Source organism: Ranitomeya variabilis, chromosome 6 (assembly GCF_051348905.1).
Source record: "Ranitomeya variabilis isolate aRanVar5 chromosome 6, aRanVar5.hap1, whole genome shotgun sequence".
Lineage (NCBI taxonomy): Eukaryota > Metazoa > Chordata > Amphibia > Anura > Dendrobatidae > Ranitomeya > Ranitomeya variabilis.
In genome coordinates this window covers 318,404,663-318,422,208 of record NC_135237.1, presented here as the reverse complement: position 1 = coordinate 318,422,208, position 17,546 = coordinate 318,404,663, and the positions used below count along the sequence as shown (strand labels likewise).

Below are 17,546 nucleotides of genomic sequence, written 5' to 3'. Positions count from 1 at the left end.
AACACGTCACCAATTTTATAAGTACCGTAAATATATTTCTGAAGGTGCTACTGACAAGAAATTCTCACCAGATGTTGGTAACGGCCAATCCATACAGGCAAAAAAAATCCAACCATAGATGTCCATAAACTAAGTTATTGTGATGGATATACAGGTGCTTCTCACAAAATTAGAATATCATGAAAAAGCTAACTTATTTCAGTTCTTCAATACAAAAAGTGAAACTGATATATTATTTAGAGTCATTACAAACAGAGTGATCTATTTCAAGTGTTTATATCTGTTAATGTTGATGATTATGGCTTACAGCCAATGAAAACCCAAAAGTCATCTCAGTAAATTAGAATACTTTATAACACCAGTTTGAAAAATTATTTTAAAATACAAAATGTTGTCCTACTGAAATGTATGTTCAGTAAATGCACTCAATACTTGGTTGGGGCTCCTTTTGCATCAATTACTGCATCAATGCGGCGTGGTATGGAGGCGATCAGCCTGTGGCACTGCTGAGGTGTTATGGAAGCCCAGGTGGCTTTGATAGCAGCTTTCAGCTCGTCTGTATTGTTGGGTCTGGTGTCTCATCTTCCTCTTGACAATACTCCATAGATTCTCTATGGGGTTAAGGTCAGGTGAGTTTGCTGGCCAATTAAGCACAGTGATACTGTTGTTTTCAAACCAGGTATTGGTAGTTTTGGCAGTGTGGACAGGTGCCAAGTCCTGCTGGAGAATTAAATTTCCTCCATCTCCAAAAAGCTTGTCGGCAGAGGGAAGAGTGAAGTGCTCTAAAATTTTCTGGTAGGCAGCTGCACAGACTTTGGTCTTGATTAAACACAGTGGACCTATACTAGCAGATGACATGGCTCCCAAAACCATCACTGATTGTGGAAACTCAAGCAGCTTGGATGGTGTGCCTCTCCACTCTTCCTCCAGACTCTGGGACCTTGATTTCCAAATGAAATGCAAAATTTACTTTAATCTGAAAACAACTAGTGATGAGCGAATATACTCGTTACACTCGGTGTCCTCCGAGTATTTTTTTAGTGCTTGGAAATTTAGTTTTCATCACCTCAGCTGAATGATTTACAGCTACTAGCCAGGCTAAGTACATGTGGGGGTTGCCTGGTTGCTAGGGAATCCCCACATGTAATCAAGCAGGCTAATAGCTGTAAATCATTCAGCTGCAGCAAAGAAAACTAAATTTCCGAGCACTAAAAAATACTCGGAGGACACCAGAGCGTGCTCGGGAAATCTTGAGTAATGAGTATATTCGCTCATCACTAAAAACACCACCTTGGACCACTGAGCAATAGTTCAGTTCTTTTTCTCCTTGGCCCAGGTAAGACGCTTCTGGCATTGTCTACTGGTCATGAGTGGCTTGACACAAGGAATGCGACAATTGTAGCCCATGAAATGGATACATCTGTGTGTGGTGGCTCTTGAATCAATGACTTTTGTCCACTCCTTGTGAATCTCCCCCAAATTTTTGAATGGCCTTTTCTTAACAATCCTTTCAAGACTGTGGTTATCCCGGTTGCCTGTGCACCTTTTTCTATCACACTTTTTCCTTCCACTCAACTTTCCATTAATATGCTTGGATACAGAACCCTGTGAGCAGCCAGCTTCTTTAGCAATGACCTTTTTTGGCTTACCCTCCTTGTGGAGTGTGTCAATGACTGCCTTCTGGACATCTGTCAATTCCGCAGTCTTCCTCATGATTGTGGAGCCTACTGAAACAGACTAAGGGACCTTTTAAAACACTTAGGAAGCTTTTTGCAATTGTTTTTTTGTTAATTATTCTCATTTACTGAGATAATGACTTTTGGGTTATCATTGGCTGTAAGCCATAATCATCAACATTAACAGAAATAAATACTTGAAATAGATCACTCTGTTTGTAATGACTCTATATAATATAGGAGTTTCACTTTTTGTATTGAAGAACTGAAAAATTAACTTTTTCATAATATTCTAATTTTGTGAGGGGCACCTGTACCTGTCATGCTGATTGCACGGTACAGCTTCTGTACCAGTGCGATTAGCTGCAGGAACCCGACTGATGTACCCAGCCAGGCTCCTGCTGCAACTGCTAGGACTAGCATTAAAGCCTATCCTAACAGTTTAACCTCTCATATGCCGCTATTAATAGTGACTATTGAATGTGGAGTTTGCCCATCGTCACCCACACAGCGTGATCACGTGAAATGCTGATGGGCTGCTATAGCAACTGGAGGTCTGACAATGACCTTCAAATCTGCAATACAGTATAGCCAATCAGATCGTGAATGAGCCAATGCCTGATACACTAATTGTTAGACAAGCACTGAGAGATTAGTGTAATACACAGCACTGCTGAAGTAGTGTTGTGTATTACTACTGAAATTACACCTGAGCAATGCATGCAACCAGTTTCTCCATACAGAAGGCATCTTGAAGCTGTTGTCACCAACAAAGACTTTGTACAAAGTATCAACTACATTTTAGTAAGCGTGTTCAATACTTTTTCCACGTCATTTCTCATCCTTACACATAGCTTAATTTATGGACATCTATGGTTTGATTTCTTTGCCTGTATGAATTGGATGGGTTGTTAAAGACATCTGGTGATAATTTCATGTCAATAGCACCTTTAGAAATATATAATTACATAGAAAATTGGTGATTATTTTACCCCCTGTGTATATACATTGTACACACACATATATATTGACAAGCCATCAACTTTACAAGAAAAAGGTGATTTTAAAACCCATCAATTGTTTTTTTTTTGTTTTTTTTTTTTACAATGATGCCTGTCTAGGGTTCAGATCTATTGTGCAAGTGTACAGCCATTTCTTGAAAGCGGTTTGTTGGATATAAGAAAAATTATTAAATTGTAAAGGCGCACATATACATTATACTAACGATGGCCAAACTCAATGATTTTGGCAAACTTGGACAAAAGTCTAATGTGTATGGTGTCTTCCTGACTCCGCCAACAGATGATATTGGGGGAGATTCAGCATGTCCGATTTCAAACTGTCAATCTTTTATTTCTCAGACAGATAAGTCCCCGCCAGAGGACTATGGTAGGAGGTCTCTCATAGAGGACCACGTCTAGCACTCCTGTTTATGGAGGAGTTGGGCGAATCAGTAGTCAGCCGACTCCTCATTTAGCCAACAGCTATTTTGTATGGGGAACTTAAGGATTTGAGCAACATTGGCAAGAATTGTATTGTGATTGGTGGATGACAGTGTCAAAGTATCTTCAAAATGGTAAGTCTTGTGGTTGATGACAGTATGTCACAGAAGATATGTATGAGGCTACCTATGCTAACCCCTATCCACCAGTGAAATTACCTACTATATGCAGAGGAGCTTCAGAACTGGACTGTGAAACAAAGAAAGAAGGCAACTTAGTTTGATGAATCACATTTTCTTTTACATCATGAAGCTGGCCAGATACATGCACATTGCTTATCAGGAAAAGAGATAGCAACGGGTTGGATGACCTGTAGACAGCAGAGGCACTTTGTTGCTCTGGGCAACATTTCGCTAGGATACTTTGGGCTCTGGCATTCATGTGGATATCACTTTGACAAATATTGCCTACCTAAACATTGTTTTAAATCAAGTACACATCTTCATAACAGTATTCCTTAAGGCCCCGTCTCACACAGCGACGCTGCAGCGATACAGACAACGATGCTGATCGCTGCAGCGTCGCTGTGTGGTCGCTGGGGAGCTGTCACACAGACAGCTCTCTCCAGCGACCAACGATCAGGGGAACGACTTCGGCATCGTTGAAACTGTCTTCAACGATGCCGAAGTCCCCCTGCAGCACCCGGGTAACCAGGGTAAACATCGGGTTACTAAGCGCAGGGCCGCGCTTAGTAACCCGATGTTTACCCTGGTTACCAGCGTAAATGTAAAAAAAAACAAACAGTACATACTCACCATCTGTTGCCCGTCAGGTCCCTTGGCGTCTGCTTCCCGCTCTGACTGAGCCGCCGTACAGTGAGAGCTGAGAGCAGAGCGCAGCGGTGACGTCACTGCTGTGCTCTCACTTTACGGCGGCTCAGTCAGAGCAGGAAGCAGACGCCAAGGGACCTGACGGGCAACAGATGGTGAGTATGTAGTGTTTGTTTTTTTTTACATTTACGCTGGTAACCAGGGTAAACATCGGGTTACTAAGCGCGGCCCTGCGCTTAGTAACCCGATGTTTACCCTGGTTACCAGTGAAGACATCGCTGAATCCGTGTCACACACACCGATTCAGCGATGTCAGCGGGACCTCAACGACCAAAAAAAGGTCCAGGCCATTCTGACACGACCAGCGATCTCACAGCAGGGGCCTGATCGCTGGTATGTGTCACACATAGCGAGATCGCTACTGAGGTCGCTGTTGCGTCACAAAACTTGTGACTCAGCAGCGATCTCGCTAGCGATCTCGCTATGTGAGACGGGGCCTTAAATGGCAGTGGCTTTTTTAGCAGAGTAATAAAAATTGTTAAAGAATTGTTGAGGAACTTGATTTTTCCTCCAAATTCCTTCGATATTAGTCAGAAAAGTATGATCCACAACGGCCCAATCTTACAACTTAGAGGACTTAAAAGAATATTCAGCAAACATCTTGGTGCCAGATACTACAAGACTCCATTAGAAGCCTGGCTGGGTCATGCCTCAACAGGTCAGATCTGTTTTGACTGCATGTGAGTAAGGACCAACATCATTTTAGAAAATTGGTGATAATGTTATGGCTGATTAATATGCACAATTGATACAGATTCTCTTAGCATTATTGTAAATACACTTAATTGTCAAAAAGAAAAATAGCCATGTCAAAATATATCTTACTTTGCACAGTATTAAAGGGAATCTGTCACCCCTTTTTTTCGATTTGAGATAAAAAATATAGTTCAATTGTGCATGAGCTCTGCATTACAGCAGTACCTTTCATATCCCACGATTCCTCACCTTTGCTGAGAAAATACCTTTGTAATCTCTCCGTTGTCCTATGTAAATTACCCCGATCCGGCCCGATGGGCAGGGCCTATTCTCCGTCTCTCCCCACCGCCTGCCTTGCTCTACGCATTTATTTTTCTTCTTTCCTGCGTTGGCGTTGTTTTCCTGCGCATTGAAGTGGCCTCTCACGCGTGCGCAGTATGTTTTGCCCAACAGTGGGCAAAGCATGAAACTCATTATTGCGCATGTGCCAGCATTTTCCATGACGTTCTATGCCCCGGAAGTCTTTCCATGCAAAGTTTGTTTTGCTGGACGCCTGAAAACTTTGCAAATCCCAAAAACGATTCATTTTAAAAAACTTCCAGCGTATGTGCAGGGTTTAATACATATGTTACCGGCGTCCAGGAACACAAGATTTCAAAAGCAATACCTCCAGGACACAGAGCATAGGGTAAAAAGCCAGCGCATGCGCAATAATGATTTCATGCTTTGCCTACAGTTGGTCAACGTATACTGCGCAGGCGCTAGTGGCCAATGTGCACGTGCAGAAACTGTACGGGATCTGTGCTATTCACAGATCTTGTTACGTCGCGAACGCTGAGGAGCGGGGGGAGAGACGGCGAATAGGCCCTGCCCATCGGACAGGGGTAATTTACATAGGACAACGGAGAGATTACAAAGGTATTTTCTCAGCAAAGGTGGGGAATCGGGAGATATGAAAGGTACTGCTGTAATGCGGAGCTCATGCACAATTGAACTATATTTTTTATCTTAGATCGAAAAAAAGGGGTGACAGACTCCCTTTAAAATATCAAGCTTGAAAATGTGACAGATTGTACAATTTCCTCTTTCAATGTCAAAGTTACCACACTGATAAATAAATACATGACGTATTGGAATATGAGCACCAGATCATAAAAGTCAGATATTAGGGGAAAGAAAGTATGTTTGAATAATTGTGTCCCACTTCACCTTCATTCGAAGTCTGCATCGATTCCCATATTTCTGATAAATAACAATAGCTGGGGGACTTGCAGAATATTTCACAGTTTTGTGGACACCAAATCATACATGTCAAAAGTAATAACAGGCATGATTGCTCAAATATAATATTCTGGCTTTCCTTCTTCTTGCACGGGTACAAAGTGTGAATTTGGAGAAGAAAAAATCTTTGGTTCCTCTTGACAAAACAAGTCCCGACTATTCGGGCTCCTCAGCTGATCTGGAGAGATTTTGCTGTCCGAATCTGGAATTGAAGAACAGGGAATATCTGTGTATCTGGGAGGCTGAGTGTTGATCACAAAGCTGTCATTATGGCTGTGGCTCTCCTCCTGCGTTGGCCACCTCATGGAGTCCTCATCTTTTGTCGCTGCGTTTGTGTCTTGTGAGCTAGAATTATAGTACACTACAACAATATCCGTTTTAATGTGCATTACTGGAGCAGTTGAAATTACTGTGGTGTTTTGGTTCCCAGTCACATTTCCTGTGATTAGAAAACAACAATTAGTAGCCATTTCCTTACATTTCCTCTCACATAAGGACTGAGCTACACAATGATTTGTAGCCATGTGACATAAAATTGCAATCTCATCAAAACAAATGATGAATGTAGTGCTGTCATGATGACCTGGCCAAGACCTACTCGTCAGCAGAAATCTAATCCTGTTGGATTTCTATATTTACAAATTCACTATCATCAGTTGCAACTTGTAGAGAGACATTTGTGATCTTAAAGGGTGTTTCTGGTCTGAAAAAAAGGCTGCAGTTACTTTATGATGGCAGACTGTTTAATTGTGACAGTGTGCAATGTGCACACTGTCACAATTCCCCTGTATCCAGCAAATGGGTGGTCACATGACCACTTTTAGGCAATCTGCATACTTGCATCACCAGCCAACTAGACTATCATCTGTTCCGCAATACAACAGCGAGAAAAGCGGCAGAGAATCTAGATGGCACATGATCGCAAGTATGCAAAGCGGATACATGCAGTCGTGTGACTGCCCACTCGCGCTGCGACTACAGGGGAATTGTAACAGTGTTCACATTGCACACTGTCAGGATTTGACAGTCTGCAGTCACATACAGTTTTGGCAGAAAGTGAATTATTTCGCTGCTTTTTTCTTGCCATAATACAAATTCTAACAGTCTATTCAGTAGGACTATCAGCTGTGTATCCACCAGACTTCTGTACAACACAACTGATGGTCCAACCCCATTTATAAGGCAAGAAATCCCACTTATTAAACCTGACAGGGCACACATGTGAAGTGAAAACCATTCCCGGTGACTACCTCTTGAAGCTCATCAAGAGAATGCCAAGAATGTGCAAAGCAGTCATCAAAGCAAAAGGTAGCTACTTTAAAGAACCTAGAACATAAGACAAAATTTCAGTTGTTTCACACTTTTTTGTTAAGTATATAATTCCACATGTGTTAATTCATAGTTTTGATGCCTTCAGTGTGAATGTACAATTTTCATAGTCATGAAAATACAGAAAAATCTTTAAATGAGGTGTGTCCAAACTTTTGGTCTGTACTGTATATATTTTTTTTACAAGGGGGATAACACAGGAGGGGGATGTGTTGATCAATTCGGTTTAGGGGATTTACAGATACGGAGGTAGAAATATGACTTTTTTTTTTTTTACACTTTCTCTTCCCTGACAGGACAGCATTCGGATGTAGTGTATCTCTCTACTCTCCCAGGACAACTACAAGGAGAGAAGAGAGAGGCACAGCCAGTCATATTTACGAATATTGGGGGCTTTTGATCACTGTAATAGGGCCTATCACAGTAATGAAAAGCCAGCAGCCAATCAGGAAATTCCCAGCAGTTGCCGGGTACAGGGAGGCAGATCTTAATGGGCCCACTGGACCCACCATTTTCTTTCTGTCGGAGAAGAAGGTACCGTGAGGGGCCCGGGGACCCCATTTCTCTATTTTCTGATATCTTAGATCATATCAGAGGAGAGAGAAATGGAATTTAAAATCAGACTTTTTTTTTTGTGATTGCCATTATTCGGTGAATAACGGTGAACACATGACAAGGGACTGTAAAAAACGGCCCTGATCATGTTTTCTGGGGTCATTAGCTACCCCCGGTAGCTGAGACCTCAGAGATTTTCTGACACTGGGCGATGCTGTACCCTTATTTTTTTTTAAACCAAATATTTTTTTTATTACTAAAACTATTTTTATAACAATACAATACAAAACAATACGACCATAAAAGGGACCCAGTCCCTCTTCTATCCCTCCCACAACGTGTCACCCTTTTAAACATAACATTGTAAGATAAATCTTTCACATTTCTGTCCACAACAGATTATATGTCTTGCACTATGAATAACTACCATCATAAGAATAGTAATGGGGAATCCAGAACTTGGTTTGGCACATTTGTATACACGACTAATGCTGCCCAATATGGAATATAGCATCTATCAAGTATTTACCGTATTTTTCGCTTTGTAAGACGCACTTTTTTCCCCCCAAAGGTAAGGGGAAAATGGGGGTGCGTCTTACATGCCTTACCGATACCGTGGGTGTAGGCCGCAGGCTGAGATCTCGGCCGTGGGTGCACGCAGGCGCAGAAAACAAGACATCAAGTGATGTCAGTTGTTGGGCAGCGTGAACTGCGCATGCCCAAGGCAGAATATGACCGCGCAGGCGCCTGGACAACTGAATAACGCCGAGGAGGCGGCGCCCTTCTCGCAGAGTGATGGCTGGGTTGTGTCTCGATGAGGGGGGAAAGACCTGCCTCCCTGGCGATTTCACAGGTATGAGGGATCAAATTCAAAAGTGATTATTTCTGCAGTGCAACGAGCAATAACTAAAAGAGCCACCTTGTCAGAATGCAGCATTAGTGCTGCACAAGATGGCTCTTTTAGTTACAAACACCTGGGGGGTGACAGGTTCCCTTTAAGGCAAAGTTCACACTTTCAGTATTTGGGGAGTATTTTACATTACATTAGTATTTGTAAGCCAAAAACAGGAGTGTAACAATCAGAGGAAAAGTATAAAAGCTTTATTGCAGTTATTTATTCCAAAGGGTGTGCAACCAAATAATAAGTTGAGGGTGCCAACAATTTTGTCTGGCTCATTTTCAGGGTTTTGTGTGAAATGATGTCCAATTTGACTTTTTTTCCTTGTTTATTTTATTTTTTTGTGGTGTTCCAATACACACAAAGGAAATAAACGTGTATAACAAAACATGAGTACTGTAATTTCAATAATTATCTGGGAGAAATACTGATACAATTTCATTTTCTGGAGCAATTTCAAGGGTGCCAACACTTTTAGCCATGACTATAGAAAACCCCTTTAGGTCTAATTCAAAATGTCCGTGTTTCATATCCATGATCTTTGTGGAAAGAACACGTACCCATTATAGTCTATGGGGTTGTTCACATGTCCATGTTTTTTTTGTGGACCATGTGTTTATGCAGAAATGAGACATGTTTGTTTTTTTTACCAGCACTATGGATGATAAAGTACCAATACAAATTTATGGGTCAGTGAAAATCAGTGTGCAGTCCATACATTGTCTGCAATTAACACTGCAATGAATAGAAGCTTGGTAACTTTTTAAATTATTCATATGTAAAAAATCACTGATGAAACACTGATAGTAAGGGTTCATTTCCACTGGCGAGAGACAAATCGGTCCGTAATCTGGACCGAAAAAAGGGATGTAGCGTATGCGATTGTCATGCGAGTGTAATACGAGTGCAATGCGATTTTTAATCGCACCATCCGTTTTACATCCGTATGACATCCGTATGCAATCCGTTTTTTTTCTCTGCAACTATTTTTAAACAGTCATTTACAGGACCATGGACAGTGTTCTAGGCCACAGAATGGTGATGTATCCGTAAAAAACGGACGGAATACGGATGGTCCATATTTCGTCCGTTTTTTCTCTCGCACCCATTGACTTGCATTGGCGAGTCTCGTCCGAGACTCGCAGCAAATCGCAGCATGCTGCGATTTTTTTATCAGTCCGATTTCGGCTGAGAAAAAAATCGCAAATGAAAAGACACCTATTGAATAACATTGGTCCGAGTGCAATCCGATTTTTTATCGGATTGCACTCGTCCGTTTTCCTCGCCAGTGGAAATGAGCCCTAAAACTGACACACAGACCAAATACTGATGACACTCAGACCTTTTTTTTTTTATGTACCTTAACAAGCACAAGGCATCTGAATGAGGCCTTACTGCCACACATTCATATGCATTCCTCAGACCTACTGCAAAGTAAGCAGAGTTTAACAAATCCATGAGAATCAGATTTATTATTACAGAAGCTTTAAAAGGAGTATTCCCATGTCGAAGATCCTGTCCCAATAAGAAGTAGGATTATTATTATTAATAATAATAATAATAGCTCCAATTAGAAATGTAATATAGTTTTTCTAATTCGCTACATCTTTCCTCAAGTGCAGGCATTGCAGGAACTAGCAACTAGTTAACTGTCACTATATCAGTGGTCATAACCATGGATACCTAAGGTCCTGCAATGCCTGCACATGAGGAAAGAGACATAGAGAATCAGAAAAGCTATACTACATTTCTAATTGTTGTTGTTATTATTATTATTATTATTATTATTATTAATAATAATAATAATAATAATAATAATAATAAACCTACTACATATTGGGATAGGATCTTGGAGATGGGAATACTCCTTTTAAGGCTATGTTCACAAGTTACATTACCAGCAAAAGCTATAAGATTTCCGAAATCTCATGCACACACATTTGATTTTTTTTTCCTGACTGAATTGGAAAACTGCTGCATTTTTGAAAAACTGCAGCATGTCACTTCTTTCAGCGTTTTTGCAGTGTTTTTGACCAATAGAAAGCAATGAGTAAGTGCAAAAATCCAGGGGTCAGTTTGTGCTGTGCTTTTGGTGCAGAAAACTCAGGAACAACAGGAACTAAACTGCATCAGCATGCACAAGAGGCAAATGTACCAAACAAAACCACAGCAAAACCTGATTTTATTAGGGTATGTCCAGATGTGGCGTTTTTATTTTCCTTTTTATAATTTTAGAAAAAAAACAAAACCGGCTTTGCTTAGTTATTCTTGCCTTTTTTTCTGCATTTTTGTCATACTATATTTGTCTCTTGTACATTCCGATAAAAGTTTAGTGGCAAAAAATTTGATACCTGTGTTTTTTTCACCACTCATTACTTTCAATGGGTGAAAAAACGCTGAAAGATGTAACATGCTTTACTCTCCAAAAACCAAGCAAGTTGTGTGAATGAGATTGCTGAAATTTCATAGACTATGCTGGTACTGTAAAACAATTTGCATAAACAAAATGCCATGTGTGAACATAACTTGGAGCAGCTTCTTTACTGTCAAGAGATCAGGTTTTGCCTGTAGAAAAAAAAACGCAGCAAAAACGCAATGTGTGAACATAGCCTAACTCATTTCTGACAACTGTGCTTACTGCTCAGCACATATCTTGAGACTACATAGTAATGAAGTACGGTAATCGTAATTACTTGGTTTGCACATGCTAAAATATACCAATTGTTAAATAAATTGTAATTTAATGTAATGCATCCTGTTAGGTGAGGTATCTTCCCACCTTTTATTGGATGTAATATTGAGAAATCATCTCAGTCACTAGAACCAACTAGAGAAACAATACAGACCAGAAGGAGCTGCTGCAGTATCTGTCTCTCCGTGAAGCCACAATTGGTTTGATACAGCAGACTAGTGCCTACATCTCCAGCACTTGTTCATCTCCACAACACTTTGGGTATGTGCACACGCTGCGGATTTTGCTGTGGATCCGCAGCGGATTTGACGCTGCGGATCCGCAGCAGTTTTCCCAAAGTTTACAGTACCATGTAAACCTATGGGAAAAAAAACCGCTGTGCACATGCTGCGGATTATTTTCCGCAGCATGTCAATTCTTTGTGCGGATTCCGCAGCGGTTTTACACCTGCACCAATAGGAAACTGCAGTTGTAAAACCACAGTGGAATCCGCAGAAGAAACCGCGATAAAATCCGCAGTGAAAACCGCAGTGGTTTTGCACTGTGGATTTTCCAAATCCGCAGCGGAAAAATATGCAGCAGAATCCGCAACGTGTGCACATACCCTTTATCAGGGAGACTCATCACTTGTGTGGGTCTGAAGACTTGAGTTTGGATTGTATTTGTGAATTCTCCTCACAAGGTGATATGTATGAGACAAGTTTGGACACTGCAGGATTTTTTTTTTCATAAGCATTTTTTTTAGGTTTGCAGCTATGAAATTTGATGCAAAAAAAGTGGCAAATCTATAATGTAGGCACCCTGTTGACTATAGTCTGCAGCATGCCATAACATCATTCCTATATCAGCGAATGGCGATCTGAAAATCCAAATCCCTAGAACTGCGCTATATGTGTTGCAGTTTTTTTTCAGGGGAATCCACAGTAAATCTCCAACAGGCTTGTTATAACTGCTCACTCATGTGCAATTTCTTTTACATGAGGCTTCTGTTGCCCTTTGACAGCCTAAATAACATGCAACACTATTCTAATCCTTAAAAGAATCTGAAAAAATATGGATCATAACAGACAGAATATAGAAACTCCAAGACACAAAAACTGTTATCTCACCTGATGGAGTTGATGGTACTTCTGTAGTAGGGCTGCTGCTGGCACAACTCCCACTTCTTGAATACTGCCTGTCAGTGAAGCACGAACATGGCTCCTCGCCATCATTTCTCTCTGGTGAAGGGTATGTTGCCTGTGAGAATGCTTGAAATGTATGCTGAGAAGCACAATGGCTGCACACATTATTTACGAGATCTCTTGCACAATCGTCTTGAATTTCTTTTGCAGACTGACCACAGTGATTATGAGAATACAGTGGAATACTGACACCTTCTTCCTGTGAGGGAGGCAGCAGTCTATCTGAACTGGTATCTGAAACACCAAGAAGTGTTCCTAGAGAGCCAATATCGAGATCCAGTGTTGAGTCCAAGCCTGCAACCATGCTTCCATGCTCTGTTTCTAGTGACCTTCCTTCTTCTAAGTATTCCACTTCTGTTGGAATCATTCTTCCTTGGTGAACCAATGATTCTTTTAGCAGATTGCGTTCCTCTGGAGATGATCTCAAGCAATCTCTTGAATCATCTTTAATCTGTTCTTTGTATGGTATTTTTTTCTAAAAATATAAAAATTGTATTTAGTAATTATTTAAACAGAAGGTTATGTATTTTGTTTCAGCTATGCGATAACAGAATAAGAAATGTATGGCATATATCTGACCAAAGTTATGGCTGAAGATCAGCTGTGTGTGATCACTTAACACTACTGACAGAACTGCTTCAAAAGGACACCCTTGAGAGGATGCACAAGACACTAGTACATTTACAGGTCAACAGTTCTTACATTTAGGTCTTGCACAGAACCCGATCACAAGTATACTATACACTTATGCTTACCTGAGATCCATGTTCTTGGTCACAACTTTTTTGTACCCAATTTTGAACTTGCACTGAAAATGCAAATAATATTGGTAAATTACAAGGTTAGTAACTTACATATATGATATAATAATACAAAAAAATTCTTATATTGAAGAAACATTTTGTATAATATTTATTAAAAAAAGGAGTTAAAGGACAAGTAAGCATCTTGTCAACCGTTTTAATCTCTATGTACTGATATAGTGTGGATTCATGGTGTGGAGATTAGGAGGTTGGCTGCTTTTAAGCTGTTACACAACATGCTATGGCTTCAGGAATGAACCTCTGAGCTGGCATCCATGAGACGTGTCCAGCTCACATTGTTTTGCTGCTGTTGCCTAAATCTTCTGCCCCTAAATATTGAGGTTCAAAGCATCCTATTCATTCAGGCAATGTGACTGGCACTGTGATTGGGAGTCTTTGGTCATCACTGTTATTGGAGTCATAAATGTTATTAGAGCACTGTGATAGTACACATAAATAGTACCAATCTTTTAGCACTGTTTCTTTCTGGAAGAACTATTCTACAAACACTTAGATCAGGGGTGCACAACTCCAGACCTCAAGGGCAACCAACAGTGCATGTCTTCAGGATTTCCTTAACATTGCACAGGTGATAATTTAATCACGAGAACAGGTGATGATTCCAATACCTTGAGCAATGCTAAAGAAATCCTGAAAACATGCACTGTTGGTTGCCCTTGAGGACTGGAGTTGTGCACCCCTGACTTAGGGTACCGTCACACAGTGCCATTTTCATCGCTACGACGGCACGATCCGTGACGTCGCAGCGTCGTATGATTATCGCTCCAGCATCGTAGACTGCGGTCACACTTTGCAATCACGTCGCTGGAGCGATGCCGAAGTCCCCGGGTAACCAGGGTAAACATCGGGTTACTAAGCGCAGGGCCGCGCTTAGTAACCCGATGTTTACCCTGGTTACCAGCGTAAACGTAAAAAAACCAAACAGTACATACTTAAATTCCGGTGTCTGTCCCCCGGCGCTGTGCTTCTCTGCACTGTGTAAGCACCATAGCCGGAAAGCAGAGCGGTGACGTCGCTTTCCGGCTGGCAGGCGCTCACAGTGCAGAGAAGCTGAGACGCCGGAGGACAGACACCGGAATGTAAGTATGTACTGTTTGGTTTTTTTACGTTTACGTTGGTAACCAGGGTAAACATCGGGTTACTAAGCGCGGCCCTGCGCTTAGTTACCCGATGTTTACCCTGGTTACAAGCGAACACATCGCTGGATCGCTGTCACACACAACGATCCAGCGATGTCAGCGGGTGATCAAGCGACGAAAGAAAGTTCCAAACGATGTGCTACGACGTACGATTCTCAGCGTGATGTCTGATCGCAGTAGCGTGTCAGACACAGCGATATCGTAACGATATCGCTAGAACGTCACGAATCGTGCCGTCGTAGCGATGAAAATTTCACTGTGTGACGGTACCCTTAGATGAACCACTCTTAATTTGACTCATCATTACCAAAGCAGAAGCAGCTTTGCATGCAGTCAGCAGTTAATTAGGAGCGCATTGTAAGTAAACATTTATTATACTGAAATGAGCAGCACTTCTGAACTTTTAACAATTGCACATGTAATTGATACTATGAGGAACAATACCTATAAGTGTACTGAATTTCTTCTTCTTATAGCACACAGAGTAGATGATGCATATCATAATCCCAGATACTACAATCAGTACGATTATTGTGATTATCACATTTGACACTGCATTAAAAAAAAAAAAAAAAAAAAAGTTACTTTAGAAAAATAAGTACATTTGACATGTAAATATAAACAATACAAAATAAATCAGATGCATAAATATTTTACAAATAAGGCTAGTTTCACACTAGCGTTAACTGCAATACGTCGCAAATGCGTCGTTTTGCCGAAAATACGCATCCAGCAAAAGTTCTTGCTGGATACGTTTTTTCGTCATAGACTAACATTAGCGACGCATTTGCGACGCATTGCAAAACGTTGCGTCCGTTTTGCGACGCTTGGGCGTGTGGTAGCGGACCGTCGGGAGAAAAAAACGTTACATGTAACGTTTTTTGCTCCCGACGGTCCGCTTTTTCCGACCGCGCATGTGCGGCCGGAACTCCGCCCCCACCTCCCTGCACTTCCCCGCACATCACAATGGGGCAGCGGATGCGTGGGAAAAATGCATCCGCTGCCCCCGTTGTGCGGCGGAGACCACGCTAGCGTCGGGAACGGCGGCCCGACGCACAGCGACAGGTTGTTCCCGACGCTAGTGTGAAAGTAGCCTAAGGTTTCACTCATGTTACGTTCCATTTGAGCCAGAACAGGGTAGTCTGTCTGCTCTAGTGTTTTATACAATTTAACATTAGGATCTGATGCACAATGGATTTATCATTGCTGTAGTAATATCAGATGCTGTAGTGCTAGTGTGGACAGTGACAATTTATGCTGAAACTTGGGGTAGAGAAAACTAAAGACTCGTATTTCTGAAGTGTATTATTCATTAGTAGAGATAAGTGAACCCGAACTTAAAAGTTCGGGGTTCGTACCGGACAGTTAGTGTCTGGAGCTAAGCGCCGAACACGGACTTTTCCTGGAAGTCCGTTGCAATGTTCGGATTGTTCGGATTTCGAGGGGAAGAAGAGAGAAGAGGAGAGGAAAGAGAGAAGGAGAGGAAAGAGAAAAGAGGAGAGGAGAGGAAAGAGGCAAGAAGTTTGTATGTTCTCCCCGTGTTTGCGTGGGTTTCCTCCGGGTACTCCGGTTTCCTCCCACGTTCCAAAGACATACTGATAGGGAATTTAGATTGTGAGCCCCATTGGGGACAGTGATGATAATGTGTGTAAAGCGCTGCGGAATATGTTAGCGCTATATAAAAATAAAGAATATTATTAAAGAGTGAAGAGGAGAGAAGACAAGAGAGAGAGTAGAGGAGAGAGAAGAGAGAGAAGAGAGAAAAAGAGAGAAGGGGAGAGGGAGAGGAGAGAGAGACACATTTGACAATTAAAAATAGATTATTTGTGAAATGTCAGCTAGTCTGGGAAAACACATTATTAACAATGCTTATTACATTAGAATATGCTTTTCTACACTTTAAAAAATCAGACACGTACGATCTGGTGAGACAACGTGACGATCACATATAGCATCAGAGATGTTAGTGCCGGGAACAATCTCATGTAATCCAACGTATGTACAGCTGCAAGACAGAAAATAAACTATCAGGTCATGATATACAGACTATTTCCAAACCATAAACTGAGTCACCATATGATGTACAGTTGCAACAAAAAGATTTGAGACTGACACAAATTTTGGTTTCCACAAAGTTTCCAGCTTCAGTGGTTTTAGATCTGTCAGATGTCTTCTCTATGGTATCTGAAGTACAAGCATTTCAGAAGTTTATAAGATTTTATTGATAAATCCATCATGCTTATGCAAAGACCATACATTTACAGTGTTGTCCCTTGTTTTTTAAGGCTTCTGCAATTCCCCCTAGAGGCTGGATAGCAGCTTCTAGGCCAAATCCTGACTAATGACATCCCACTCTTGCCTGATCGGTGGTTGAAGCTTATCATAATTTCGGTGTTTTAGTTTGTCCACTTGCTTTTTGAGGATTGACCACAGGTTCTCAAATGGATTGGGATCTGGAGAGTTTACTGGCCATGGTCCAGGAATCAAATGTTTTGTTCCCTTTTTGCCTTGTGACATAGTACTCCATCATGCTGGAAAAAAGCATTTTTATCACCAAATTGTTCCTGGATTGTTGGGAGAAGTTGTTCTTGGAAAAAAAATTAGATACCATTCTACATGTATATTCATGACAACGTTCTTGGCCAAAATTGTGAGTACTAGCTATACAACAAATGAATGGTCTCATGATGCTTTAGTGTTGATATGACACAGGACTGATCGTAGTGCTCACCTTTTCTCCTCCAGGAAATAATTCTTCCAGATGTCTTAAACAGTCTGGAGAGGGTATCAGCAGAGAAAATAACTTTACCCTATACATCTGTAGTACAATCCCTGCAATTGCTGCAAAGTTATTTTATCTGATGAAGCCCCATTAAGACTATTTGGGACACCTGTAAGAATGATTAAGTGACCAGAGTAGAGAACAAACAATTGCACTAA

General features: G+C 41.2%; 1 protein-coding gene across 1 annotated transcript in view; it reads right to left on the bottom strand.

Annotated features, from left to right (window-relative positions):
- Nucleotides 1-5,726: 5,726 nt before the first annotated feature.
- TNFRSF11A (TNF receptor superfamily member 11a) overlaps nucleotides 5,727-17,546 on the bottom strand; it is a 191,236-nt gene continuing 179,416 nt past the window's right edge. The window contains exons 6-10 of the mRNA XM_077269740.1: nucleotides 16,526-16,611; nucleotides 15,051-15,158; nucleotides 13,399-13,451; nucleotides 12,569-13,118; nucleotides 5,727-6,424 (exon numbers count right to left, since the gene is read on the bottom strand). Coding sequence (XP_077125855.1) covers nucleotides 6,042-6,424; nucleotides 12,569-13,118; nucleotides 13,399-13,451; nucleotides 15,051-15,158; nucleotides 16,526-16,611 — 1,180 coding nt within the window. The 3' untranslated portion in view covers nucleotides 5,727-6,041. The remainder of the gene's footprint in view (nucleotides 6,425-12,568; nucleotides 13,119-13,398; nucleotides 13,452-15,050; nucleotides 15,159-16,525; nucleotides 16,612-17,546) is intronic.